At 46.5% G+C, this 27889-nt stretch overlaps 1 protein-coding gene across 1 annotated transcript; it reads left to right on the top strand.

Moving 5' to 3' along the window:
- Nucleotides 1-6934: 6934 nt before the first annotated feature.
- On the top strand, nt 6935-27845 carry LOC142992583 (serine/threonine-protein kinase LMTK1-like). The gene is made up of 14 exons (XM_076143065.1): nt 6935-7029; nt 13626-13759; nt 17532-17664; nt 20803-20882; nt 21295-21413; nt 21525-21612; nt 21767-21900; nt 22481-22565; nt 22655-22776; nt 23006-23155; nt 23778-27156; nt 27243-27423; nt 27514-27717; nt 27820-27845. Exons 1-14 carry the CDS (start codon nt 6948-6950, stop codon nt 27843-27845), a joined length of 4917 nt encoding a protein of 1638 aa, XP_075999180.1. The 5' UTR covers nt 6935-6947.
- Nucleotides 27846-27889: the final 44 nt, after the last annotated feature.

Genomic DNA, 27889 nt, shown 5'->3' on the forward strand with positions numbered 1-27889 from the left:
AGAGCTGAAGATATGCAACCTTGGAAATATTGTTGATATGGTTGCTGAAGGTCTGATCTTCATCCAATGTTACACGTTGGTTTTGTATTGTTAAGGAACGTTGGACAGGACAGTTATGAGAATTTACTGAGAAGTTCTGAAGTGTCTCTCTGCTTCTTTGATTCTGAGATCAGCATTTCAGCTTTATAGACATTTCGGAGCAGAAAGTTAGACACTTTGATTTAGGTTCACTGTTGGAATTGACTTGGAACTACTGATTGTATGATCATATGTTGTCAAGAGGAGACAGGATAATGTCTCTAACTTTGTTGTTGTTGCACACACTCTGATCAATGAAGTCACGTTTGATAAAGAACAATAGATTTGAGGACTGAAGGTTTTTTCATAAACTTTTACCAATCCAGCTCAGCATGAAAACATAGTTTCAGTATTTCAATGCAAAATCCTGTAATTATTCTATGATATGAAAGAAAACATGAACATCTGCTCATCAATCAGGTCAGCTAATATGGGTGTGACGTGGGTGTGAAACCATGGATCATCAGTTATTGCAGACTTTATTGGGGTGAGAATATATGGGAGTAAAGTTTAACAAAGACAGAAGGAAAATGTTGCAGTCAGTGGAGATTTAGAAATGAGCTCATGAACACAACCAGCATCAGAAAGCAGAAGTGAGAGTTTTTAGTGAGGAGGTTTTTGTCACAGTGTAAATCACTGTGATACGTACTCATTAACAGAGCCGTCCCATGTGTTACAGTAATAGACTGCTGAGTCTCCCAACACCAAGTTGTTGATGATTAAACGATAATCTGATTGTGACTGATGGTTAGATGTGAATTTGGGTGAGAGAAACCAGAAAGAAGAGAAACCTGAGCCATAAGTTGGAGAACTGTCACTGCGATGAAACCTCAACACAAACTGAGGAACTCCTCCAGGAATCTGTTTATACCAACGAGCTGCACTGTTAGTAACTCTCCCCAGGTTACAGTCCATGGTGACTGTCTCTCCTGTCCTTTTTGTCACAGCAGGAGGCTTCTGTGTCACCAGCGTCACACTGCTCACACCTGGAAACAACAAGAGGACATGAAGTCAAGAGAAACACACGGGCTGATGAGTCCAACATGAGGTCCAAAGTGCAGTAAGTCAGCATCCTTACATGTTAGAGCAGTGATGAGAGTGCAGAGGCTCCTCAGCATGTTGTCAGTGTGGCTGCAAACGTCTCTCACTGTCCAGCTGAGAGATGAGCAGAGTGTGAGTGTGAGGAGAGACTGAAGAAGAAGCTTATAAAGGCTGAGGAGAGGAGGAGGAAGAGGAGGAGTCTTGACGCCAAACAGGGTTTTCATGAAGAGATTCATTCATAACTGCCGTGCTGTGACTGGAATCCTCAGCTAAAATCTTTACGAAAGATCAATATTTCATAGTTTCTGTTGTTTCTAGAAGCCTGGTGATGAATGTTGCATTTGTATTATTTTGATTACTAGTTGTGTTTGAGTGTTTTTCACTTTAAATTAAGAAAGGAAAGAACATAACAATAGTCCAGACAGGAAGTAACCAATGCATGAGCGAGAGTTTGACCATCTGCTCTGCTGAGGAACGCTCTGATCCTGGACACACTGCAGAGCTGAAAATATGCAACCTTGGAAATATTGTTGATATGGTTGCTGAAGGTCTGATCTTTAACAATAGATTTAGGTTCACAGTGTCACAGTGTAATATGGGTGTGACGTGGGTGTGAAACCATGGATCATCAGTTATTGCAGGAATTTATTGGGGTGAGAATATGTGGGAGTAAAGTTTAACAAAGACAGAAGAGAAATGTTGCAGTCAGTGGAGATTTAGAAATGAGCTCATGAACACAACCAGCATCAGAAAGCAGAAGTGAGAGTTTTTAGTGAGGAGGTTTTTGTCACAGTGTTAATCACTGTGATACCTTCTCTTTAACAGAGCTGTCCCATGTTTGACAGTAATAGACTGCTGAGTCTTCCAACTCCAAATTGTTGATGATTAAACGATAATCTGTTTGCGACTGATGGTTGGATGTGAATTTGGCTGAGCGAAACCAGGAAGAAGAGAAACCAGAGCCATAAGTTGGAGAACTGTGGCTGTGATGAAGGTAGAGCACAAACTGAGGAACTCCTCCAGGAATCTGTTTATACCAACAAGCTCCACTGCCAGTAACTGTCCCCAGGTTACAGTCCACTGTGACTGTCTCTCCTGTCCTTTTTGCCACAACAGGAGGCTTCTGTGTCACCAGCGTCACACCGCTCACACCTGGAAACAACAAGAGGACATGAAGTCAAGGGAAACACACGGGCTGATGAGTCCAACATGAGGTCCAAAGTGCAGTAAGTCAGCATCCTTACATGTTAGAGCAGTGATGAGAGTGCAGAGGCTCCTCAGCATGTTGTCAGTGTGGCTGCAAACGTCTCTCACTGTGCAGCTGAGAGATGAGCAGAGTGTGAGAGTGAGGAGAGACTGAAGAAGAAGCTTATAAAGGCTGAGGAGAGGAAATGAGGGGGAGGAAGAGGAGGAGTTTCAATTCCCAACTGGGTTTAATCAATTCAATCCATAACACATCACATGCTTGGAGATGAATCACATTTCTTAACTGTAAAATCATCTTTACTTTGGTACAAAGACATTTTCTGAAGTAAGAAAGTGGAACCCTGGACATTTAGAAGAGCAACACAATGACTAAAGAGCAGATAATTAATCACATATGTTGGTTTTGGGTGTAATTTATGTCATTACATTACATTACGATCATTTAGCAGACGCTTTTATCCGAAGCGACTTACATTACATTACCACCCATTACAGAGGGGGGCGCAGGTGGGGGTTTGGTGCCTTGCTCAGGGGCACCTCGGCAGGGACTCCAAACCAGCGACCCTCTGGATCCCAAGAGGAAGCCCTACCGACTGAGCTACTGCCTACGTGTCATTGGTGTCATATTGAATAAAAACATGTTCAGAATAAAATTGTTATTAAAATCTGTTGCAAGTGGGATGTAAAGAAATGAAGAATTCAAAGGATGTTCAGGTTTTCAGTTGTTTCACTGTTGGACATTGTTTTGAAATTCCCATATTTAACCCCTAATGATCCAGTAAGACAATCATTTATCCCAGCACTCTCTCTGATATGCATATTACTGTGAAAAACTCTGTCCACAACCCAAAGACCTATAGAGACGATTAGATGAGTCTGTACACTCACAAATATAAATAATCAGTCAACAGGTTGACAAAGGAAACCAGATGCTCACACACTGATACCAGGATCTGCTGAACAGGAACAAACAGGTTTCCCTTAACTGTGTTCAGTCTATGGAGGCTCTTTAGGTACAAGATTGTTGTTGCAGACACTCTGATCAATGAAGTCACATTTGATAAACAACAAAAGATTTAAGGACAGAAGGTTTTTACAAATCTTGTAACAATCCATTTTAGCATGAAAACATGGTTTCAGTATTTAAATGCAAAATCCTGTAATTAATCTACAATATGAAAGAAAACAAGAACATCTGCTCATCAATCAGGTCAGCTAATATGGGTGTGACGTGGGTGTGAAACCATGGATCATCAGTTATTGCAGACTTTATTGGGGTGAGAATATATGGGAGTAAAGTTTAACAAAGACAGAAGAGAAATGTTGCAGTCAGTGGAGATTTAGAAATGAGCTCATGAACACAACCAGCATCAAGAAGCAGAAGTGAGAGTTTTTAGTGAGGAGGTTTTTGTCACAGTGTAAATCACTGTGATACGTACTCATTAACAGAGCCGTCCCATGTGTTACAGTAATAGACTGCTGAGTCTCCCAACACCAAATTGTTGATGATTAAACGATAATCTGTTTGCGACTGATGATTAGATGTGATTTTGGGAGAAGAGAAACCAGAGCCATAAGTTGGAGAACTGTCGCTGTGATGAAAGTAGAGCACAAACTGAGGAACTCCTCCAGGAATCTGTTTATACCAACGAACTGCACTGTTAGTAACTGTCCCCAGGTTACAGTCCATGGTGACTGTCTCTCCTGTCCTTTTTGTCACAGCAGGAGGCTTCTGTGTCACCAGCGTCACACCGCTCACACCTGGAAACAACAAGAGGACATGAAGTCAAGAGAAACACACGGGCTGATGAGTCCAACATGAGGTCCAAAGTGCAGTAAGTCAGCATCCTTACATGTTAGAGCAGTGATGAGAGTGCAGAGGCTCCTCAGCATGTTGTCAGTGTGGCTGCAAAGGTCTCTCACTGTCCAGCTGAGAGATGAGCAGAGTGTGAGTGTGAGGAGAGACTGAAGAAGAAGCTTTTAAAGGACGAGGAAAAGGAGAAGGAAGAGGAGAAGAAAGACGAGGAGAACAGGAGGATGAAGAGGAGAAGGAGGTGGAAGAGGAGGAGTTACAACACCAAACAGGGTTTTCATGAAGCGATTCATTCATAACTGACCTGCTGTGACAGGAATCATCAGCTCTTATTATTCAGTCAATCACAAATATCTGTATTCAATATTATCAATATGATTAAAATACAAAGTAGTTTCCGATTGATGTAAGGATGTGTGTGTTATTGTTTAAAGTGTACACAGTGTAAAGTTCTGATGTGGCTGAAATCTCTGCAAACGTGATAAACTCTAATAAAATCTTGAATTGTATAATTTAAATTTTAAAAAAATTCAGAAATAATTCTTTCATGACTGTTCCAGTTACGGTTGTGCTCCTGTTGAAAATGAAATCCTGAGATTTATGTGGTTTGGGAAGACAAAAGTGTTTTTATTATGTGTTGTTGTTCCATTCAATTTCAAATTAATATTATATCATTGAAGATAAATTCAAGTGAGATTTTGAAATCCTGGGAATTTAGAAGAGTAACAAAATGTCTAAAAAGTCAAAATGATATGTTATACTAAATGATTTAATCTTATGTCAAAAATATCCATGACATGACTCAGCACCATGTAGCGTGTGGCCCTGAGTTTGGCTCTGGTGCTCACGTACACAGCCGGGGAGGAAACTGTGACATTAACACACAGCCCCATAGAAAGCAACACCAGTGCATCTGCAGCCCGGGGGAGTCCCCTCCTGCTGAAACTAGACCTGCTCATTTACATGGAGCTCTAAATAAAGAAGAGGAGGCCTGCAGGTGCATCCGGGGACTCCAGATGTGATGCAAAGTCATTTGCAGTTGCTGATCTTTTTTTCTTTTTTGCATTATAAGCCATTTCAAGGCCATATTAAACCAAATAAATAAATAATGCACTGCTCGAGCGTATGGGTTTAGTTCTCCTGTGTCGCCCTCTGTTGTGCATTAATTGCAAGTGCAGTCTGACAAACACTACATGGTAACGATTGTGTAGGCTGATAAAAAATAATATCGAAAATATTATTCAGATTAAAGAATACCATAGAAGAAGAAAGGGGATAATGCAATAATGTGGCAAACGGCTCGGATACTTACAAAGCAAAAGAGACAAAGATGTCTGTCTTCCATGATGACATCAAACACACACACAATCACGAGTGCAAGCTGATAAAAATGAGTGACATTAACAGAGTATTAGTCGATTGATCGTGGTTTACGACATGGGAGAAGGCCAGAGTGTCGCTATCTGGTGGGCGTTTATTGAAACTGCAGTCTCAGTCACAGCTGGGCTCTTTTTCAATGAAGTACAAATGCAAACCACATCATAGCATTCAATGAAACTGATCCCTGATGCGTTTTATTCCCTCTATGATGTTGTTTCAGTTTTTTTGAGGATAGATCTAAACTTGACTGAACTCGTGGGGCAGCGCAGGAATCAAAGATCTACAATCGCATCTCAGGTTTGTACCTGTGCAGCTCGCTGGTCACAGAGAATCGATGACAGCAACGACATAGCACATGTGGATGTACTGACTCACAAAATAAAAGACTGGAGTGCAGGAGGCATGAATCGCGGTTGAGCCCGTGGAGCTGCATGTCTCCTTCCTCTCCAGATGACGCCTCCTAACTCATTTAGATCGTGTGGGTTACATTTGCAAATCGAAGGAGGTGGAAGTAGACGGTATTGAAAGATTATGCTATATAAAAGCGGTACGTCTTATTATTTTGTCTTATTATTTTGTACGTAGTCTTAAGATAAGATCTTATAAGTTATATGTTGTTGTTTTTTTTAAGTTTTAATCCTCAGATAGAGACAATTAAGACAACACAGCGCAAGATATTTCCTCAAGCATACACGACAGACAGACGGGCAGACAGACAGAGAGAGAGAGAGAGAGGTGTGGGTGGGGGGGGGGGGGGGGGGGGCAGCAGTACTGTAATCGTTTTCCCAGTTTTCTGCCTTGAGGTTTTTATTTTGAAATCAGCCACCGGAAGTCCCTATTAACTCTGCCTCGCTTCATATTGGCGCAAGATGTCGCTCCGTCTTTCCGTACAGAGGCTGAAACGCAGATGCGCATCGGGGACAGACGCGTCTCGTCCCGGCCGCGCGCCTCCAGCACACTCGGCATGCTGCGTGTAGCGCGGGTGAAGGTGCACACAGGTGTTCACTGTGACGGGGACACACGTGGGAGCTCACCGAATGATCGGGCGAGTCAATATTGTCAAATAGATCAATAACTGAAAAGACCGGATCAGGGCGACCCCGTAGGTGTTTGTGTCCGAATTTGCAAAGAGTCGCAGGAGGAAGACCCGAGATGGAAGAGAGCCTGAGAGCGTCAAAACAAAACAAAAAAATGGAAGCGATTGTGAACATCTGTGTCCAGATTTGTCCAAGCTGAAGGTGGAGTAGCACATTTTATTTGGGGGGGGGGGGGGGGGGGGGGGAGACTCCATGGAGGTGGGATGTGATAAAACGTTGCGCAGTGCTGCTTTGCCGCCACAGGTTAGTGTGATCTTACACGGAGGAGGGATTGATCCTTCACGTTCTGTGTTCAGGATCTCCTGGCGTCTCCCGCAGCGCTGCTGAAGAGGATGCTCCTCACCCTGCATGCGATTGTCATGACTTCGGCGTTTTTCAATCCCAGTTTTGCCTTCAGTTCCCATTTTGACACAGGTAAGAATCAAACACACCTGATACGTTTACAAGCCAGAGACTCAGAATCGCACTGCTGCATGAATATGCTGCTTCATCTTCCTCTTCACCCTGAGACATTTCCCCTGTAGCTTGTGGGTGAATGCAGGTGGTAACAGCAAGGCCAGATTCAGGGGCTCTGTGCTGTCATCATCCTTCACATCATGTTCTCCATCACCTGCATCTTTGTCATTTACGTGGACATGATCTCGTTTACCTTAGCAAACTCAGCGTCAAATCACGAGCTGTGTAGGTGATTCTGCAGTGGAGTCAGAGGCTCGTATAGCTTGGAGACAAGAGGGTTAATGTGCCAGCACAGTCTGCATTAATGCTCCATGCACATCCCTGCAGCTGTGTGTGTGTGTGTGTGTGTGTGTGTGTGTGTGTGTGTGCCTGTACTGTATCTGTCCGCTGTGATCACATAGTACCTGTGTGAAGAAGGAAGCGGGTAGCTGTTCTTGTTTCGTGCAGGTTGTGGCTCTTGTCGCCATGTCTGCAGTGTGTAATCGTGCCGGAGTGTGTTCAGGGTGACGGGATGCCGAGCAGAGCCGGTACAGCGAGACAGGAGGGGAGATCAGGTGATGCTGCAGTGCTCCGGGGGCCGCTGGGCAGCCGGGCGGTCAGGCAGGCGAGCAGGCGGGCAGGTGGGCAAGCATTCAGGGCTCCGCGAAGGCTTGAATTGGAGCAGAATGATCAACTGTGTGCGAGTGTAAACAGAAGTGAGTGTGTGTGCTTCGCACTGGGCGCTGTGTGCTCAGCATACAAATGACCGGCAGCCGGGGCCTCTCACATTTCAGGCCCTATCTGTCCTCCCCAAACGCTCCTCTCCGCATGATCCAGCCCCTGTTTGGGACAACGATTCCACACTCTGCTTCCTTCTCATGACATTCTCCATTTGTCAATACAAAAAAAGCTGCTCCTATCATTTATTCATCATACAATTACGCAATCACAGCAGTTTCCAACAGCAAGAGAGACACTTCATCACTCCAGAAATGCAATTTGAATGAAGATTTAGGTCCATTTCATGTCTATACATCAGATAAACTCTCCAGATTGTGTTTTTTGTGGATGATTAGGTCATGGTGTTTGTTTTATTCTGTGTCACACACTGTTGTAATTTTATAAACCCAGTGGAGATTTAAAAATGCAAGCTTAGGACTTCAATGTTTGGGAGTAAAACCCAGTCAAAGCAGCTGTTCAGTGGGTGCAGAGCAGGATATCCCCATAGAACACTGTGGCTCCTCTGGATGAGAATGTGCAGGGAAACAGCTTCAGCATCAGCAGCATCAGTGCACATGTCAAGGCGGCACATTGGTAGGGATTGGGTGCGCTTGTTGCTGAGGGCGGTGCATGTTTTGACTCCTGCATATACGGGGTGAGGAGAAATATCTTGACGAGACGGGACAGCAGCTGAGTGACACTCGGTGCCCCGCTGCTCTGTCGTACTGATGCACAGGGCTCAGGAGAGCAATCTGTTACCTCGCTGCTGATTGGACTGTGAATCAATGTTGCCAAGGCGATGGAAGGGGGCGTGTGAGGAGGAGCCAATCAGCGGCGCGGCCAGTGCAGCTAGAAGCGACCGAAGAACAAGGACATGCGGAGCTTTAATCAGTTCCAGTTGATTAATATGATGCATGGCTTTGTGGTTGAGGTGTGTGTGTGTGTGTGTGTGTGTGTGTGTGTGTGTGTGTGTGTACTGGAAAGAAACGATGCATGATGTGATACTGTGATGTGTGTGTGCAGAGAGTCGAGATGATATGTTTGTGTGCGTGTGTGCGTGTGCGTGTGCGTGTGCGTGTGCGTGGCTGTGTGTGTGTGTGTGTGTGTGTGTAGCCTGCCGCTTCAGCACCATGGACAGCTCGCCCACAGCGGCAGCAGCAGTGAAGTCTGTCAGGATGTGAAGGATCGGAGCAGCACACACTCCCCCACACACACACACACACACACACACACACACACACTGCATTTTAACAGCAGTGTGTGTGCTACGTGCGGGGAAAGATGCAGAGGCGTCCTCACGTTCCCCACAGAAGCAAGAACTTTGTGTGTGTGCGTTTGTGTGTACGTTGAAGAGTTTTCCTGCTCTATCTGACCTCAGGGGGCGCTCTTGTTTCCATCTGCCAGTGAGAGAAACCACGAGGGAGACTGTAGTCGACCTGCCGACGATTCAAACATCCACACGATTTATCGACATCAAACGCGTGCCACGTCTCACCTCTCGACCCGCGCAGCTTCACTCGGGTGGTGTTCAGGTCCCAGTCTTCTCCGTCCAGCGTGGCCTTGCCCGGGACGTCACAGAGCGGCCATGACAGGCCTGTAATGCTGATCCATGCTGGTCCTGCCGGGCGCTTAATGACGGCTATCACAGCTCTCTGCAGGGCCTTCCTCGTCCCGCTGCCATCTGCAGTCATCCGCTGAGTGCCTGACTGGAGGAAGGCAGAGACGCTGTAATCAGAGCAGAGTACCCTGCCATTAATCATTTCTCGCCGTTCCCTCTTGTCCTCGTCTCTCCCCAAGGCTCATGTAGGTTTCTGTATTTGTATTTGTGCGTTTCCTCCTCTGTGTTCTCTTCCCGCCCTCGTCGGTCTCGTGCTTCTTGTTCCCCCTCGGCCCCAGCACGCTCTCCATCTCTCGTGTCTCCTGTCCTTTTTTGTTCCACTCTTTGGGGAGAACACAGTGGACTGGCACACACTCGCTCCCAGCGGGCCGTTTCATTTAAACCCCTGCACGGGCACACACACATAGATCTTTGAGAACAGACGCTCGGATTCCATCTCCAGACAAAGACCGTCTTAACTGCTTATGGCAACAATTGATCCGCAGCTGTCCGGATGCATTTTATTTACGCGTGCATAAAAAGCGATGAAGATCAATGTTTCAATTGGCTCGAGGTGAAGAGTCAGGCGTCTGATGGGCTTGACCATCATCCCGGCTCTTCACATCTCATTCGGCAACTTCTGTCACCAGAGCCTCACGTGCCGAAGAGTTCCTTAGCAATGAACAGATTTGACTTAGTTACTTTCTTTCTGTTTTTGCTGACTGACTGACCTGTAAATCTACACCTACAGGTCACATTCTCTCCTAATCTCACCAAACTACAGCTTTCTGTGCTTCCTCTACCATCTGCCTGTGTGCGGAACTTTGCATCTATAGAGTGAAAAAGACTCTGAAGGATGTAATGATGTCATCAGGAGGACCGATGTTCCACGGGTTCCATCCCCTGAACAAGGACACAAAACTCCATGATTCTGGTTTTGATGTAAAGATCTATTTAATCCTACACAAAGTAAACGATGCAAACACAGCAAATCAGACAAACTCAACCAAGAAGGACAGAACAACCTCATTAAATGGATCAACTTCATGTCCTAATTGTTCATTGGCGCTGTTTCTTATAACGTCAAACTCCACTTTCACACACACACACACACACACACACACACACACACGAACACACACACACACACACACACACAGGTACACTGAGCCTCTTTGTGTTTCATAGGGATCAAGATCAGAAATGAAAGGTTGAAGCCATAAGAAGTCAAAATTCCTTTATAGTTGTGTTTTAAATGTTTGCGTCGTTTGTATTTGGAGGCTGACACAATCAGGATTAAGGGACGTAAAGGTGTGATTGTACAAACTGAGGCAGGAAGTGTCCGGCTGCTTCTTTTGCTGTTGAAGCTTTTGCTTTTTTTTAAGTTTGTTTTTTACGGTAATATAATAAAATGAATTATAGAATTAATTAACTGTTAAATCAAACTGTGTGTTCTTCTACTATCTTTTATACGCAAAGTGCTGACTTCAACCATCCTGAACCAGCTGGTCACAAGTTACAAAAAACAAAAAACAATCAAAGTTGGAGGACAAAGTGTTGCTTTGTGTTAACTGCAATGGATCTCGTGACTCCTGAAGGGGTCTCTCTCTCTCTCTCTCTCTCTCTCTCTCTCTCTCTCTCTCCCTCCCTTTCTCTCTCTTTCTCTCTCTCCCCCCTCTCTCTCTCTGCCCTGTCTCTCTCTCTCTCTCGCTCTCTCTCTCCTTCTTTCTCTCTTTCCCTGTCTCTCCCTCCCTCCCTCCCTCCCTCCCTCCCTCTCTCCTCTCTCTCCCTCTCTCTCTCTTTCCCTGTCTCTCCCTCCCTCCCTCTCTCCTGTCTCTCCCTCTTTCTCCCTCTCTCTATCTTTCCCTCCCTCCCTCCCTCCCTCCCTCCCTCCCTCTCTCTCTCTCTGCTGTCTCTCCCTCCCTCCCTCCCTCCCTCTCTCTCCCTCTCCCCCTCTCCCCTCCCTCTCTCTCTCCCCCCCTCCCTCCCTCCCTCTCTCTCCCTCTCCCCCTCTCCCCTCCCTCTCTCTCTCCCCCCCTCTCTCTCCCTCTCCCCCCCCCTTCTCTCTCTCTCCGTTGCCGGCCCGTGAAGTTGGTCGGGAGCTCTGGCACGGTTCTCTCTTCTCCATCTGTCTGGACACTACTCATCTTCCTCAGAGACAGCTTTTTAATAAAGGGCCGCACGAAGCCGGCTTTAAGTGCTTTATTTTCATTTAGTGGTGCAGCTGGTGAAGTTAAGTGTGCCGCTCAAATATTTATGGAGGACTGCGGCTCGTTGCTCTGTTACAGCTTCTCAGAATGCGAGTGAGATACGGTCGCACACTGTAAATAACGACCAGTGGGCTCTCGACTGAATCAAGACTAGATTTGTAATGTGCAGAAATGGATGTGTTATAAATAATTATAGATAGTATTTCTTGTTGCAAACACAATTTGTCTTGTCATATCTGTTTTTGCAGAGAGGTTAGATGCAGCTTTACATTAACTGTACACTTGCGGTGTTGACATTGTGACATGTTGTGACGGCAGCGGAGCTCGTATTTACGGATGTCAGAGCGTTACAAGAACCTCTGACCACCCCAGGGCCTCGTACATCACTGACAGCTTCCCCCAGAAATGACAGCATGTAGACTGTACGCTTCTGTGCCTGTGTGTCCTTCAGAGAGTCGCTGCACACACACACACACTGTGCTTTTAGTCCTCTCATCCATCCTCTCATCCATCCTCCTCCTACTCTCTTTATTTTCCTCTAACCTGGTACTCAAACATCTTTGCATATTTCCTCTCTTGTTCTGTCCTGCTGCCTGTGACTTTTTAATGTCATGACACTCTATAGGTCTCTCTTATACCTGCTATACTGTATACCTGATACCTGGTTTCACACCGAATTCATCTCCGTCAGCAGAGACAAACATGTTCAACGGTAAAACTCAAGGTACTTTTGGAGGCTGTATTGGTAATCTTAGTTTTAAATCTTAGCTGTTTGACAAAGGTCCCGCAAGAAGCAATTCCCCCCGATCATCTTCAGCACAGTGTGTCCTATCATGGCCGACAGATGCGCTCTCACTGCATCACACAGAATAAGAGACAGAGCAGCAGCAGCAGCAGGATGAGGCATCAGCAAAAATGTGCAGTGTCTCTACCAAAAGTGGGGAAAGAGAGAGTTGCAGATCAGCAGAGAAAGACAATGAGCTATGTTGAGCTGGCTAATGAGGTTAGTATGTTACACGCATGGTTACACCTACAGGGCGCGCATGTGTGTGTGTGTGTGTGTGTGTGTGTGTGTGTGTGGGGGTGTGGGGGTGTGTGTGTGTGTGTGTGTGTGTGTGTGTGAGAGCCATTTTGTGGCTGTGACCTTGGGGTCAAGCTTGGTTTCTGTTTGGACCACATGAGCTGTCAGGTGTGGAAGAGTGTTTTCACCACAGCTAACAAGGTCGGGCCTGAAGGGACTCAAGTCAGCAAGATGGAAAAATGCCCACACTGCACCTGGGCCTCACAGAGTCTCCATGTGTGTTTTTGTTTTACCTTTAAAAGTTCAGAATGTCAATAAATGTAAAAGCTCAGAAAGTCACTGTGATTCGTTTTTGCGTTGTCAAAATCTTGTTTTCACCGTCTGATATTGAGCGTTTGCATGTTGTGTGTGTTGTGTCAATTACAGGCAGTCAGAGGAAGTGGGAGGACAAAAAATGTGTGTGTGGTGCCAGCAGAAATAGAAAATAAACAGGTTCCACCAAAAATATTACACATATTTAATCTAAGATACTAAATAACAAACCCGTAATCAAGTGCAGTCAAACGCTGCAGTGGGACTTCCTAACATTATCGCTTGTGTTCTTTTGCGGGTGTTTTGGGGGGAAAATGCAGAAAGGGAACAAGTACTTTTACTCTTCACAGCGGTTTACATGGAAACAGAAAGATCCAGTCCAGCTTGTTCACTGATGTTTTAGCAAATCTGTATCAAGAGACAGTATCTGTGTCCGTGGGCGGTATGAGACTTTAGCTGGCACAGTAACTGTAGTAATTAAGCCACTGGGAGCTGCTTCCTGATCTCTGTCATGAGAGCAATTGTGTTTGCATCTTATTTGGAATAAATGTGTCTCAGAGGCTATGAGATAGAACAGCTGAATATGCTGATTATGTCTCGCTCACCTCTGTCTTTAAACTGTAAAAAAACAAAACAAACCCTAACCTGAGAATCAACTCTTTTTGCACTAACAGCAGGATTGTGTGTGTTAACCTTTTACCCTCTGGTCTTGCAGATGGTGCTCCACTGAGCGAGCTCTCGTGGCCTTCGTCCCTTGCAGTCGTAGCCGTCTCTTTCTCTGGCCTTTTTACCTTCATCTTCCTCATGCTGGCCTGCCTCTGCTGCAAGAAGGGAGACATCGGTTTCAAGGTGAGCTCACTGCTGCCCCCTGCTGGATATAAGAGGGGAGTTAACATGTTAGAGACGCATGCTCCTTTTTTAAAAATGTGTCCCAATTCCGTCACTACATGCTGTTTCTAACCGTGTTCACGCTGGGTTGTCGTGCTCTAAGATGGAGGAGCCACAGTTGCAAAACAGACACATTGCAGTCAATTCTCATCTCAGAATACAACCATTTAAAGGAGGGTAGGTTTTGGGAAAGATATTCTATTTGTGAAGAGTTCAGTTATAGCATATGAACTGTAAATCCTGTATAATGGTAAAGATAAGTACATACGAGCATCAACCGTGATCGCATCCACACTATGAACGGACAATACTATTGCTATTCCAAACCAACAGGGTGTGGTCTGTGATTCACATGAATATAAACACTTCGATGTTCATTATTCTAAACAGGGCTGTGAAATCTGCTCATCGTTAGACTTTAAACGGTCCCATGCTTTCACCATGTCGCCTCACTGTCCTCACAGATCCACTCATATTACTGCGCTGCAAGAAAAACATCGTTTTCATTTCAGAAAGCCATGGGATATTATGACTTATGCAGATTCTGTGCAAATAATTAACAAATGAAGGAAGTGAAAAGGCTTGTTTTGGTGAATTAGAAAGCAGACGAGAGCAGGAGGACAGAGGGCGAGGACAGCAGAGTGGGAAATTCTATCTGGAGCAGCTGGCAGTGGGTTTGTTTATGTGTGTGTGTATGTGTGCTGCGTTTAGGGGTTCGTGCTGAGCAATGGGAAAGGCTGTGGTAGGTCCATCCTGCAGGGAGACAGAGCCACTAATGAGCACAGGATAAAGAGACAACTTCTGGACTTTTGTTCTCTCTTTCTCCCCCCCCCCTCTCTTTCCCTCTGTGTGTGTGTGTGAGTGAGTGTGTGTGTGTGTGTGTCCCAGGCTAGATTACTTATGCCTCATTATTAAGTTATTTTCATTCATTTTTGATATATATATTCAGTATATATAGCCGGAAGGGAACATTGAGCGTTGACTTCTGTAGCTGCTTTCCATCAGCCTGCCGTTCCCTAAGTGAAGGTTTATGAGAGATGGACCAACAGCTAAAAAGGGGCCAAAACAAGCAGCCAACACTAGTAAATGAATTGTTTGTGATGAGCAGGGCTAACATGGTCCCTCCTTCTTTCCACCTCACTGTGAACATTTTAACATTCATACAGTATTGCAATGACTCAGAGCGTTCAGTGTGCAAGTTTATCCAAAGGACACGTCACACCCATCATTCCACACACTAACTCTAATCATTTATTTCATTGTAAATATATAAAGATAAAGGTGATCAATGTGTTTTATCTTGCTCGGCCTTTATCAGCAGGTCTAAGCGCATCGTCTGTTCTATTCTTCTGTTAACTTTAAGTAGATCTCAGGTTCCCCAGCAGCAAATAGTGCAGAGCAGCATTAATTTGAGCTGTAAAAGTGCTTCAGTCAGAGTCTTTGTTCAAATGCAGAGGGACGGCAGTAAATTCAAACATACTGAAGGGTAAAATTAATACAAAGCACTGAGGCACTGTGGGTACTTATTATACATGAAAAGAGCGCGGTGAAATTACTCAATTACAAACTGCAATTTCAAGATGAAACATCCTCTAGGACTTGTTTGATAATAAATCATCTTGAAACAACGGCTTCTGCTGGTATAATGCATTGTAATGAATAAAAGATATTCTCGTCAGCCTTGTCAGTCTATTTTCAGACGACATGAGCTGCTGTGTGTGTTTATGGAAAAAGTCCTCCGAGTTCCCGTGTCTAAATCTTCGCCTTGTTCTCTAAGTTTAGTGGTGAAACATCGCAGAATGGTTCTATCATAAAACATGAATGTCTCCCACTCTGCCTCTCCACGGCCACGACTCACCACTTAGTAACACACTTGTAAATTGTGCATTCACGCGACACCGCAAATTCGCACCGCTGCACCGTCCGAAAGGCGTCTTTATTCTCCTCCAGCTCAGTGGTTTGACTGGAGCGCCTAGTGTGCGGCTGAGTATTAAGTGATTTCTAAACTGAACACTCTCTAGGGAGCTGTGGAATGCCGACTCACAGCCAGGTGCTCGCTTTCACACTTCGCTCTGAGGAGACTGGCAGATGGTTCTCCTGAATGAGAAGTACACACGCTCACATTCCTGTACACACACACACACACTAGTGTTATTTATGTACAGGCACATGAGTTTGCTTAATGGCACTAATCCATTGAAATATTTAATGTGTTTTTTTATGGGTCACTCTCCTGCTCTTGCTCCTTTCTCTCCTTTCTGTTTGCTCTTCACGCGTCTCCTTTCTTTACTCCTGTGTTCACTGCAGTGTGAGCTAGGCTTGTAATGTAACAGTTCATTAGTCAGGGAACGGATGGATGGCCCAGTGCTCGTGAACACAACAAAACTGCCTCCCTGGTTCCCCAATATAGCCACCGTCTCCACAGACACTTACAGGATTAATTTGAGTTAGTGGGAAGACACTTCCTGTGACAGGCGTCTTCATCCAGCTCCAAAAGGGACTTAAGATAAAGAAAAGCCGCCCTCTAGGACCTCATATATTCACCCAAGAGCGCAGGGTGGGGATTGCATTACCAAACCGCCCCTAATTGTGGAAATGTTCCATGCACCCTGGGATGAATTGGAGGAAAAAACAAAGACTGAGACAAAGATAGAATCATAATGCAGCAGCTCACTGACTGCACAGGTCAATACTGGGACCACAAGCTGAATAAGGTTACACTGCTCCCTAATAAGAAATACCAGAACAGAACCTGCAACTAACAAAAAAAGGGAAATGTTACACTAATGTGAATACTTCTCTGATGATACTTCACTAACAATGAAAGACAGGTCCTCACAGTGGGACAGTGTGTGTGTGAGGGGAGACGAAGAGGGAACAGGCGACAAGCTTTAGAGGACCTCTCGCCTCAATGCTACAGAGGCATTACAGAACAATTACAGAACACTGCAGGAGACAGAGGAGAGGGGGAAGAGAAGGTCCTGAGCAGGCCAAACCCAGAGATGTAAGCACACTCAACAAATACAGTATGTCAAAAGTATTTTCTGAAAGGCTAAGGTAGAGATTTGTAGTAATCCGTTAAGGTATTATGGCGGCTGAGATGCCTGCGTTGCTGTTGGGAGCTTATCAAAAGTAAGTGCCATAAAATCCATGACCGTTTGGAAGACAAGACTCCAGGTTAAAGTGCAGAATGGTGTTTGGGTTCAAGGCAACACTGTGTCACCCGAATACCAACGGAGATCTGTACCAAGGTCTGCAAATTAGGTCGCAGAGCTGAAACATGTCAAATAGGAAGAATAGTGGACCAAATACAGAGCCCTGAGGAACACCGAAGCTTACAGAATTGGAAGAAAGAAAGAAAGAAAGAAAGAAAGAAAGAAAGAAAGAAAGATCGGACGTGACGAACGAACGAACGAACGAACGAACGAACGAACGAACGAACGAACGAACAAACGAAAGAAAGAAAGACAGAAAGAAAGAAAGAAAGAAAGAAAGAAAGAAAGAAAGAAAGAAAGAAAGGCTTTGTGTTTACACTAGGCATAATAATGTACAATAGTGTGTCCCCCTAGCCGTTGTACTCCACAATGTGCGTGACTGTGTATATGGCTATGTGGGCAGGCCCTGATGCACTCGAATGCTCTCACAGTGCAACCATTGTGTCCTACCGACCTACTGGTGGGACGACTGGGAGCGGATGACTAATCCCAGCATGTGTCTTTGCCCCATTCACCAGGAGTTTGACAACACTGAAGGAGAGGAGTACCAGGCAGATCTTGCCTCGCCCTCCTGCCAGAATGGCCCGGAGGTCTACATCCTTCCCCTCACCGAGGTCTCCCTGCCGGTCTCCAAACAGCCGGGCAGATCCAGTAAGAGTCATCATCAATTCACACCGCCGTAACTTCCATCCTGTTTAAAATGACTTGCCATCCTTTTGCTTTAACTTCCGTCGTAAAGTCTCCCTTAGTTCTGTTTTTCTTTTTTTCCTCCTCTATCTCTGTGGTCAGCATTAACTCCCGTCTATTTAGACCACACCAACAGGGACAATTAAGAAATTGATTGTTGGTTTCCTTATCACAGGGGGGTACAACACATCTATCGGCTCTATTGATTCGGGTTAGATAAGAAGGAAAGCTTAGTTGGAAGGGGCATGACCTCATGTATTTGTTCTGGGTCCTTGTCTTTTCTGTCCTGCCGTCTCTCTCAACAAGGAGCACACATCTGTCCATTGTGTAATGCATTTAGGAACTGACCCGCGGTGCTATGTTGAAGGAATCTGACCTATCCCTACTTTAAATCTGGAGCTCCTCGTGAATCTCTAAATGCATAGATCCAGTCTATATGATCCTAATGCAGTATGATGTCTGTTCTATACATAGCAGCCACTACCTGATTGCAATGTACGGTCACATCCTCATTACCATGATTTCTTCCGATTGTGTTCTTTGCCCATAATCCCTCCTGGCAACTCCACGGGTTGTTTGTGCTTCTCCAGGAGGGTCATGCAGCCTGTTAAAATGAGTGTGTGCACGTAGGTGGTGTCTGTGTCTGTGTGTGTGTGTGTGTGTGTGTGTGTGTGTGACTGCGCGCATGCATCAGATCCTGGGTGTTGGCGATGCCTCTCCCCGCATGACTCACTGTGCTGTGCTCAGCCAGAAGGGAGGTGAGTCGGGGCTCCGCATCCCAGGATGTGGCCGCCAACACTGATTGGACAAGGGAGCCCCAGGCTTAAAGCCAATCACTGGCCTCCACTCCATCCTCCGTGTGATTGGTCCAGGTGTTGCAGGGTGAGAAATGGATAAATGGTGAAAGGAGACAAGATTATGAAAGGGATAGGGGAAGATGAGGCAAACCAGTGAGCGTGTCTCTTTCTCTCTGTCTCTGTCTCTGTCTTGCGTGCAAAGCTGAAAAAGGTCAAGAGGACAGAAAATTGCAGCCATGATCTCATATTTCATAAAAATGGCGTCAATAGTATTAGAGGTCAAGCATACAATTGAATATATTCACAATCAAACAGCCAACATAATGCAAGTCATAAATCCTCCACCCACACGCTGACATACATCGAGAAAGTTGTACAAAAAACAATTGTATACAACACATGAATACCATAAAAGGGTTTATTCTGTACGATCGCAGCAACGTTCGTCTGTGTAATTAAAGCGCACATATGCACAAATATAACACACTAAGTAGTGTATTTGTGGGCGATCTGGCTCTCGTGTTTCTCTAATCTTTTATTCAAGAGGTCATGTAAAGCTTTGAAACCCACTGCAGGGGGCTAATGTATTAAAATGAGTGCACGGAAGGATTTTGTGTGTGCGCGTGTGTGTGTATGTGTGTCATTCCACGAGCCCACCATCCCTAATATCCTCCCTGCATCCTACTATCTCCACTGCGAATGCCATGAGTAGGATGAGAATGCACACTCATGCACACACATTCCACATTTGGTATAATATCGCATCTAACTCTCTATCTGCATCTCTTTCTCTTTCTGCTCTCCCTGATTGGTGGTTGAAGCTTGGGGGTTGTGGTGGAGAAGTATGGATTTGTTATCACCATCACAGCCTCTGCCCAGTGTTCCAGTAGAGAATGGGTCTTGTGTGTTTCCATATATGACTGTGTGTGTGTGTGTGTATGGATGCCTGTGTGTGTCTGTGAATGTCTGTTTGGTGCTCCGGGTACCAGGAGACACAGAGTGAGTGTGTGAGTGAATGAGCCGAACAATGGCCCTGATTTAGGCCGGCAGGGTAGTGGGTGACCATAAGGCTGGACAAAAACGTCCGTGGAACGCACCAGTGGAGGACTGGCATTATGGGCAGAATACAGTGAGGGGTTTGTCACAGAGGGAGGAGAGATGGGGGAAAGGTGGTGGCATGCACCAGGACCTAAGGGTGGGGGGGGGGGGGGTTGGGGGCCTGAGATAAGGGTGGTGAGTGTGTATGACAGAGGTCTTTTCTGCGTCTGACAGAGCAGTATTTGTGTCCTGTTTGGCTGAGGAATGCTGATGTCCAGGGTGACAGGGGGCATTATGTGGGCCTTATGTCACTGCTGGATGTCTTGAAGCCGCACACAGAACTGGCGCAGTCAAACGGCACACTACCAACATGCGTGAGGGACACATGGCGTGATGCATGGCCAGAAAAACTGCAGCCTGGGCAGAAGACTTTCCTCAGAGCGTCTGGCAGAGACAGACGCTCTCTACCTCGTTCTGTATTTTCTTTTTGATTGATTTAAATATAGTCCAAGCAAGAAACCACCAAGGATTTCAGCGTTTGCTCGACAGCTGGAGATCTCTACACGCGGCGGCCAGTATGTGTGTGTATGTTTGTATGTGTTCCAGTTGGAGAATGCGCCCGGTGCAGTCAGGGAGAGACGGCGGCGTGGCAAGCTTTTTCAGCTGCGCGAGGGCTCGGAGGGTTAAACCCTGCCGAGGCTTTCTCACACACACACTGCGACTGTGGGATCTCTCTCACATACGCACAATGAGGTTAAGGCGCCCTGGGGTCCGGGCTGGGGCCGCGGGCTCTGGGTTCTCACACTCTGAACCAGGGCTTTACTCGCTGGGCTCAGACTCAGTCCCCTGTCACGGTGCTCAGAGTGGCCAGCCGCTCCACCGCTGCGCCATCATCAACTCTCTGCTCAGCATCTTCATCCCTAAAACATGAGGATCCATGGAGGTATTTCATTTTGTGTAACATGAATTTGATTTTGTGGTTGTAAATCCTTATTAAATCCATTTGTTTGTAAGACATTTCCTCACTTCAGCTGTGATTAATGGGCTGCTTCATTCTCCTACACTGCATATATTTTCGTTGTTTGGGGGAAGAAAACTCTCTCTCTTTGATGTTTCTCTTTCCTGTTAGGATCTATTTCTATTCCGTCTCTGTATTCCTCCTTTAGCACGCCGAGTTTCCTCCAAAGCCTTTTTATATATTTGGTCCTTTCACTTCTCATCACTTCGTTGCGACAGTAACACTTTTTTTCTTGGCCTTTCTTTCCAGTCCAGTTGCTGAAATCATCAGACCTCGGCCGGCACAGTCTGCTCTATCTCAAGGAGATTGGACATGGCTGGTTTGGTAAGGTAAGACACACTTTCTCTGCTCTTAAAACACACACACTGCGTGTTGCGGGCGTTGCCTACTGTAATTATGTGTACCATATTTGTCCTTACTGTATTTCTGCTTTTTTCAACACTGTTCACTTTGGAATGTGGGTATAATGTGACGATGATGTCATTTTAGTGAGGCTAATCTTTGGCTCTAGTGTCAGGGTGTTGATGCCATGGGAGAATATTGGAAATTCATCGTCACAGTGAATTCCTTCAAATTGACATGCTGGCATAACTGTCTGAATTCCCTCAGTCTCTGTCCAATGCTACTTCTCTTCTTCTTCTCTCTCTAAACTCTTCATCTATACTTTATTTATACTTACAATTAAGCTTAGTATGTGTATATATTTTTACACAGATGTTGGGTTCTGTTCTTCCTTCCCAGGTTCTGCTGGGCGAGGTCAACGCGGGCCTGAGCGCCACCCAGGTGGTGGTGAAGGAATTGAAGGCCAGTGCCAGCGTCCAGGACCAGATGCAGTTCCTGGAGGAGGTACAGCCATACCGGTCAGTTCTCTCAAGACAACCATAGGCAAACGTTCACCAAAAGACACACATAGGCATCGTCTTTAGTATTTATTTCACTCGTGCCTATTCATATTCTGTTTCTACTGCTAGCACCCTGCAGCACCCTGCTCTCATGCAGTGCCTGGCCCAGTGCTCAGAGGTCACTCCGTATCTGCTGGTCATGGAGTTCTGCCCTCAGGTGAGACACATATTGATGCCTTTCTGTGCCAAGGACAAGCAGAATATTTCGTATTTCAATGTGAAATTCACCTTTATTAGGTCCTTTGAAAAACAAATACATCATTAGTCTTTTTCCTTGCTTTAGTATTGTTTGCACCGTCTCCCTCTCACAGGGGGATTTGAAGAGCTACCTCCGCAGCTGTCGGGCGGCTGACTCTGAGACTCCTGATCCCTTGATCCTCCAGCGGATGGCGTGTGAGATTGCCTCGGGGCTGCTGCACCTCCACAAATACAACTTTATACACAGGTACACACCGGTAGACCCAGTGCTCATCTCTTTGCCTTCATCACTCTGACTGTTAATTCCCCCGGAGTGGCAGAATCCACCTGAATGGTCAGTGCGCACTCTGCTGGTCTCTTCCTGCAACAACATCCTGGTGCTGCCTGAGTAGTGGTTAGAGACTCCAGCATCAGTGATTTTGTTGCCGGGGGTGAGCCCTTCTCTCTCGTTCTCTGCCTCATGGTAGCAGCTGTTGCCATGGCAACCACTAAGTGGCTGCCGGGCCGATGAGCTTCGTGTTTGTGGTGGAGGTGAGACTGAACAAACCGGTTTGGAGAAGTCTGAGGGCAATATAGGATCATTGTGTGAATGCTGCATTTTGTTACCATGAGCTTGCAAGTATTAACTCAAGAAAGTATTGGAAACTGAAAAATACCAGTGTGGCTTTAGGTATAACTGTTTCAGAAGGGAATGATGCAGAACAAATCTAATGCATTATCTGTCATGCTTTCCACAAATATACTTTTCATATGTAATTAGAGAAGGTTGATGCAACACTGATGCAATCTCAGTCTTTGTGGTGAGATCTTTTTTCTTGCTCCGACAGCGATTTAGCTCTACGGAACTGCCTGCTAACGTCAGAAATGTCAGTTAAGATTGGAGACTATGGACTCTCTCACAGCCGATACAAGGTCAGAACTGCTTTTATTTCTTTACAGATGATCCAATTATCAGTGTGCCATCGTGTATACATTGTTCTTCTTGCCTTTTCTCTCTGTAGGATGACTATTATGTAACACAAGATCAGATTTGGGTTCCCCTGCGCTGGATTGCACCTGAGCTCATAGATGAGGTCCATGGTAACCTGCTGGTAGTTGACCAAACCAAAACCAGCAACGTGTGGTACGATACTTTGATGATCCGCCAGCTAGGAACTGAACCACAGACAACTAAAACTACACTGTAGCAGATGTTCTTATGTATGTTCTTAAGGGCTGATGCATGTTTGGGAAGTTCCATGTCTACAGAGAAACAAAGACATGTGATCAAGGACATAAGGACCGTTATGAAATGAGAGCTTTCACTATGGGGGGAGGGGGTAAACATGTTTAAGGATGTTTTCCTGTCACAGGTCATTGGGGATAACGATGTGGGAGCTGTTTGAGCTGGGGAACCAGCCGTACAGACATTACTCTGACAGACAGGTGCTGACCTACGCTGTGAAGGAACAGCAGCTCAAGCTACCCAAACCCCAGCTGAAGTTCCCCCTGGCTGAACGCTGGTGAGACACGCACACACACACACACACACACACACACAAACACACACTCATGTCACACGTGTGGGGATGTGACCTTACACCATAAAATATACATGTTGGACACTTTACCAGATATGAATAAGAGCACAGTAGCAGTTGGTGTGAAGTCATGTTCTTCCTCTGGTGTTGCACCACTGCACAGGAGCAATATTTCATTTTGCCTCAAAGAGCAGATAATCAATATTCACCCTATTCTTTATGATTCTGTTGGCATCACCCAGTTGTGTCACCTCATTCATCTTTATCTGGGAAGTCAGCCAAGTCCTTTTTATTTTCTGTTTTTTTCCAAACTAGAGACCCGGCCTGCCTCCCACCACACGCACACAGACGGGCACACATACACACACACACAAGAAGGAATGTAAACATATTCTCACTTCGTCAGCATCTGCATTGCGCTTCCTTCATATAGTCTATGTCATTAGCAACTGCCATGACGGGGCCAACCTGCTGACTTAAGAGCTGCCATTAACTCATTAAGCACTGCCTAGTTATCCATTGGTGTAGATAAAAGAGACTGATAGGCTGATGATGAATAAATGATTGTATCTGTAGAGTAACAGTGGTCTCTGTTTCTGTCCAGGTATGAGGTGATGCAGTTCTGTTGGCTGCAGCCAGAGCTGAGGCCCAGTACGGAGGAAGTTCACCTTCTGGTTACATATTTGCTTGCCAAAGGCTCCAGTGAGTTTGAGGAAGACTTTGAGCAGCGCTGGAATGCCTTGAAGCCCAACCTTCTTGGCAGCAACTTGCACACAGCTACATCCACAGCTATCGCCCTGACCCCTACACCTGTTCCGGCTCAGGTCCCCAGTGCGGATCACTCTCAGACAGTGGAGCTGGCCTCCTCTGCCTCATCCTCCTTTCCCCTGCTGGATCACTTCTCTGACAGCTTCCACTCAGACACGGGAGATGACTTACTGACTGTGACGGAGACCAGCCACGGTCTCAGCTTTGAATACAAGTGGGAGCAGGCCCGAGCTGAGCAGCCCTACTGTTCCTCCTCCACCAGTGGGCCGCTGGGCCAGGGGAACCCACACTACCAGGATATCTATTATTCTACCAGAGGAGGCACTCCACAGGCTTGCAAATCTGACAGCCTGGTCTCTGGCGTATCACCAACATACTATGAGCCCGAGCACCCGGGTGTGGTCCCAGTGTTGAGCGCCCACAGTCCCTCGGTCTGCAGCGAGTACTACATTCGTATAGAAGAACCAGTAGAGTGCAACATCACCCTGGATGACAATGTGGTCGACTACAGCCCAGGACTAGAGGCCAGCAACAGTAGGTTGTCCTCTGAGAGTCGGGCTGGTTCATCTGTGGCACATCCCAGGGCTTACTGGTCAACTGACAATACCAAATCGACCGCCTATGACTCAGACACAAGCCCCACCGTCATACTAAGCACAGAGCCGCTGCTGAGACAGGCGTTCAGCACCACCCCTGTAAAGTTAGGCCACTCCCACAACTGTTTCTCATCCAGTCAGAGAGACAATACTGTCTACTGTGAACAGACATCCTCAACCAAAACAGCTCGCCAATCCTGCTCATCTAAACTGGAGACATCACCCGAGTCTCAATCGAACCTCGTCCACCCGGTGAGACGGTTAGATAATCTGCACAGTTTGTCACAAGCAATCAGCAGCCCCAGCTTAGGCTTCTGTGATCCCTACCTTGAAGCTAGCACAGGTCGGAGCGCGGTTAATGAAAGCTACTCTCATATGATGGATCCCCTCAGAAAGACAGTGCCCATTGTCAACCACATTAGCATTGACGTAGAGACTGATGATGGTCTGCTGATGGGCCGGAGGAGGGACGGAGACACACAAGATGGCCTTTTCTCCGAGGAGGAGGCAACCAATTGGACCTCAAACCATTCAGCTAACAACAACAGCCTGAGCTTTGACAGCAGGCAAACAGACAGTGGGCAGGGTGGATATCTGGATCTTCAATATACAGCTAACTCTAAAACATCAGAATTATGGTCTACAACCATGGCCGACACCAGATCCTTCCACAGCTCGAGGCCTTCAAACACCTTGGGGGTAGCAGGAGGAGATGCTGCCAAGCACATTGAGTTAGGCTCATACATTCATTTATGTCACAAAGACAGAGAGGGAGATGCCATCCAAGTGGAAAGAGACTCAAGTTCAGATAATCTAATACGTATTGATTTTCTCACCAGCAGTTCGAGCATGGATTCCAGAGATACCGAAGGTGATAGAATGGAGACAAACTATGAAAAGCAGTCGTTGCTTTCTGGGGAGAGATTGTACTCTCAGCCTAAGATGATCCCTGAGGCGAATTACGGCAAGTCAAAACCTTCTTTCATGGAGCCTCACAAAGGCCAAACAGGAGAAAAGCAGAGAAACAACATCTGGGACGTGCCCTCGGTCAAGCAAGACATGAAGATTTCACCTGGAATTGCTGCTCGTCACGTAGATAAGAGGTTTACCCACCAAGAGACATCAGAAAGTAGCAGAGCGGTCAGAGGCGTGGGGGTCAGCAACTCCAGCAGCCACCTGGTTGAGCTGGGTGACTACAGTGAGGATGAAGATGACGATATTACAGATATCACGTCAGGGATGTTTGCAGATTTCAACCTGGACTTTGCTGAGGTGGAGGAGGAAGAACTGAGCCCTCTAAAGAATCCGGTGGGAACTCCTGACTCTGCCCTGAACCCATCCTCCTCAGGGGCAAGTCCTTGTGACCAGGCCTTCAGTCCGGATGCCTTCAATACCCCCATTTTGCCCAAATCTCTGGACAGCGGCTATGACACAGAGAACAACGAATCTCCAGAGTTCTTCTTCAAAGAGCTTGGTGAGGGGAGCCCTGGGCTTAGAGAGGAACCTGGTCTGGTTTTGCAGGTGGGTGCAGTCAAAGGCACAGTGGAGCTGCAGCTCAAAGGCTTGACTGATAAGAACCCGTACAGAGACTCGGCCTACTTCTCTGACTACGATGCTGAAAATGAGAGAAGCCCTCAAGAGGAAGGCACCAAGTTCTTCACTGGTGGAAGTGGACACAACATGCATGCTGGGAAATTGAATTGTACACAAGCTGATGATCCTATTAGACGACTGATGGAGAATGAGGCACATTTGGCAAATCTGAGACACATCAAAAGTTGCGTTTTGGTGAACTTTTCAGAGGCTGAGACGACTTCACATCATCCCTCTTCCACCCCTGGGTTCTCCATGCTGTCACCGTTTCCTCCAGAGATGGGGGGTTGCCTGACCAAAGAGTCTGCCCCTGAAGATGATGATCTCGGGCTGCACACAGAGCACTCAGGAGAGGAGCCTTCCTCAGAGCTCAACTCCTCGGTCATCTCTGAACCTTCCTCTACTGTCCACGAAGCTTCCGCAAACCACGTGGATGGGAACCGGAGATCAGAGGATTGTTCATCTGTGCAGTCCTTGCACTCTGAATCCAACACTGACTATGGAGATGAAACCTCTAAAGGCAGTGAGAATGGTGAAGGATCTACAGAGGAAGAGGAGCTGCCTGATTTCAGTACTGTAGAGGAAGAGACAGAGGACAGGAATGAAGGCGTGAGAGCAAATGAGGAAGATTTTGAGGACATTGATGCAGAGGAGTGTGACTCACAGGACAGTTTATGCGAAGAAACCAATGGTCCTGTGGAGCTCTCCACTTCCTCATCCTTCCTGGAGCTGTGTGGAGAAGATGTCAGAGCTCCGCTGGAGGAGGCGGAGGATGAAGACGATTCCGACGACAGCGAGTCTGACGAGGAGCTGAGGACCTACAACATCCAGGATGAGGAAAGTGAGGGAAGCGAGGAGGAGTTCACCACAGTGCCAGTGGTGGTGAGCGACTGCAGCAGATCTAAACACCTCCGCAGCCTCCTGAAGATGCCCACGCTGCTCACACAGTCCTTCTGCGACGAGCTAGACAGAAAGAAAAAGGCTGTGTCCTTCTTCGATGACGTTACGGTGTTCCTGTTCGATCAGGTTTGTACGCGACGAGGACTACTTCACCAAAGATCACGCTATTGCCTTTGCAGTATGTGAGGGATACTTGTGTTTCTTCCCAACAGGAGAGTCCCACAGGGGAGCTGGCTGACTACACCTTCTCCACAGCAGCAGAGTCCAGTCAGCAGGAGTCTTCAGAGGGAGGAACCTCAAACGACCATCCGGAACGTGACCCCGACCTTCAAGCTCAACATTGTGACAGGTGCTGCGATTATGTGGACATAGATGGGACCAGCTCAGAAGACGGTGAGCGTGTCAAGGTCGAACAAAACACCAAATAAAACAGGATTGATCTCCTAATTCTGTCTGTGTGTGTCTGTGTGTGTGTCCTCTCAGGTGGCGTATGCGAATGGCGAGATAACCTCCCGTTTGGGTCCCACCCATCCACACTGGACAGCAACCCCAAGCCCGAGTCCTCCCCCACATCTCCGCCCAAGAATCTTGAAGATACAAAGCCTGCGGCCGTCGCACTCAACCGCTTCAGCGTTTCGCGATTCTCCATCACACACGTGTCCGACCCCCACATGGACTCGGCCACAGGTCTGTATCGAATCTCGTCTTCAAGACGTTTGAAGCTCTCAAATATTCTCCCTTGCCAAGATCAAGTCCACGCTCATTTTCTGTCCACTTATCTTCCCTCAGAGAACAGCGAGGATGGCGAAAACTAGGGAGAGTCCCACAACCGTGACTGGAGGAGGAAGAGGCCTGGTCC

The sequence above is a fragment of the Genypterus blacodes genome, unplaced genomic scaffold (assembly GCF_046128005.1).
Source record: "Genypterus blacodes isolate CSIRO-AG114 ecotype Tasmania unplaced genomic scaffold, CSIRO-AGI_Gbla_v1 ptg000022l_1, whole genome shotgun sequence".
In the NCBI taxonomy this organism is placed as follows: Eukaryota; Metazoa; Chordata; class Actinopteri; order Ophidiiformes; family Ophidiidae; genus Genypterus; species Genypterus blacodes.

What these genes read in the sequence shown, in the direction of transcription:
- LOC142992583 (XM_076143065.1), top strand. Translation starts at nt 6,948, where the DNA reads ATGCTCCTCACCCTGCATGCGATTGTCATGACTTCGGCGTTTTTCAAT. An exon ending in GAGGAGGTACAGCCATACCG is followed by an intron (nt 21,414 to 21,524) that starts GTCAGTTCTCTC and finishes TTCTACTGCTAG; the next exon opens with CACCCTGCAGCACCCTGCTC. An exon ending in CGGTGTTCCTGTTCGATCAG is followed by an intron (nt 27,157 to 27,242) that starts GTTTGTACGCGA and finishes TCTTCCCAACAG; the next exon opens with GAGAGTCCCACAGGGGAGCT.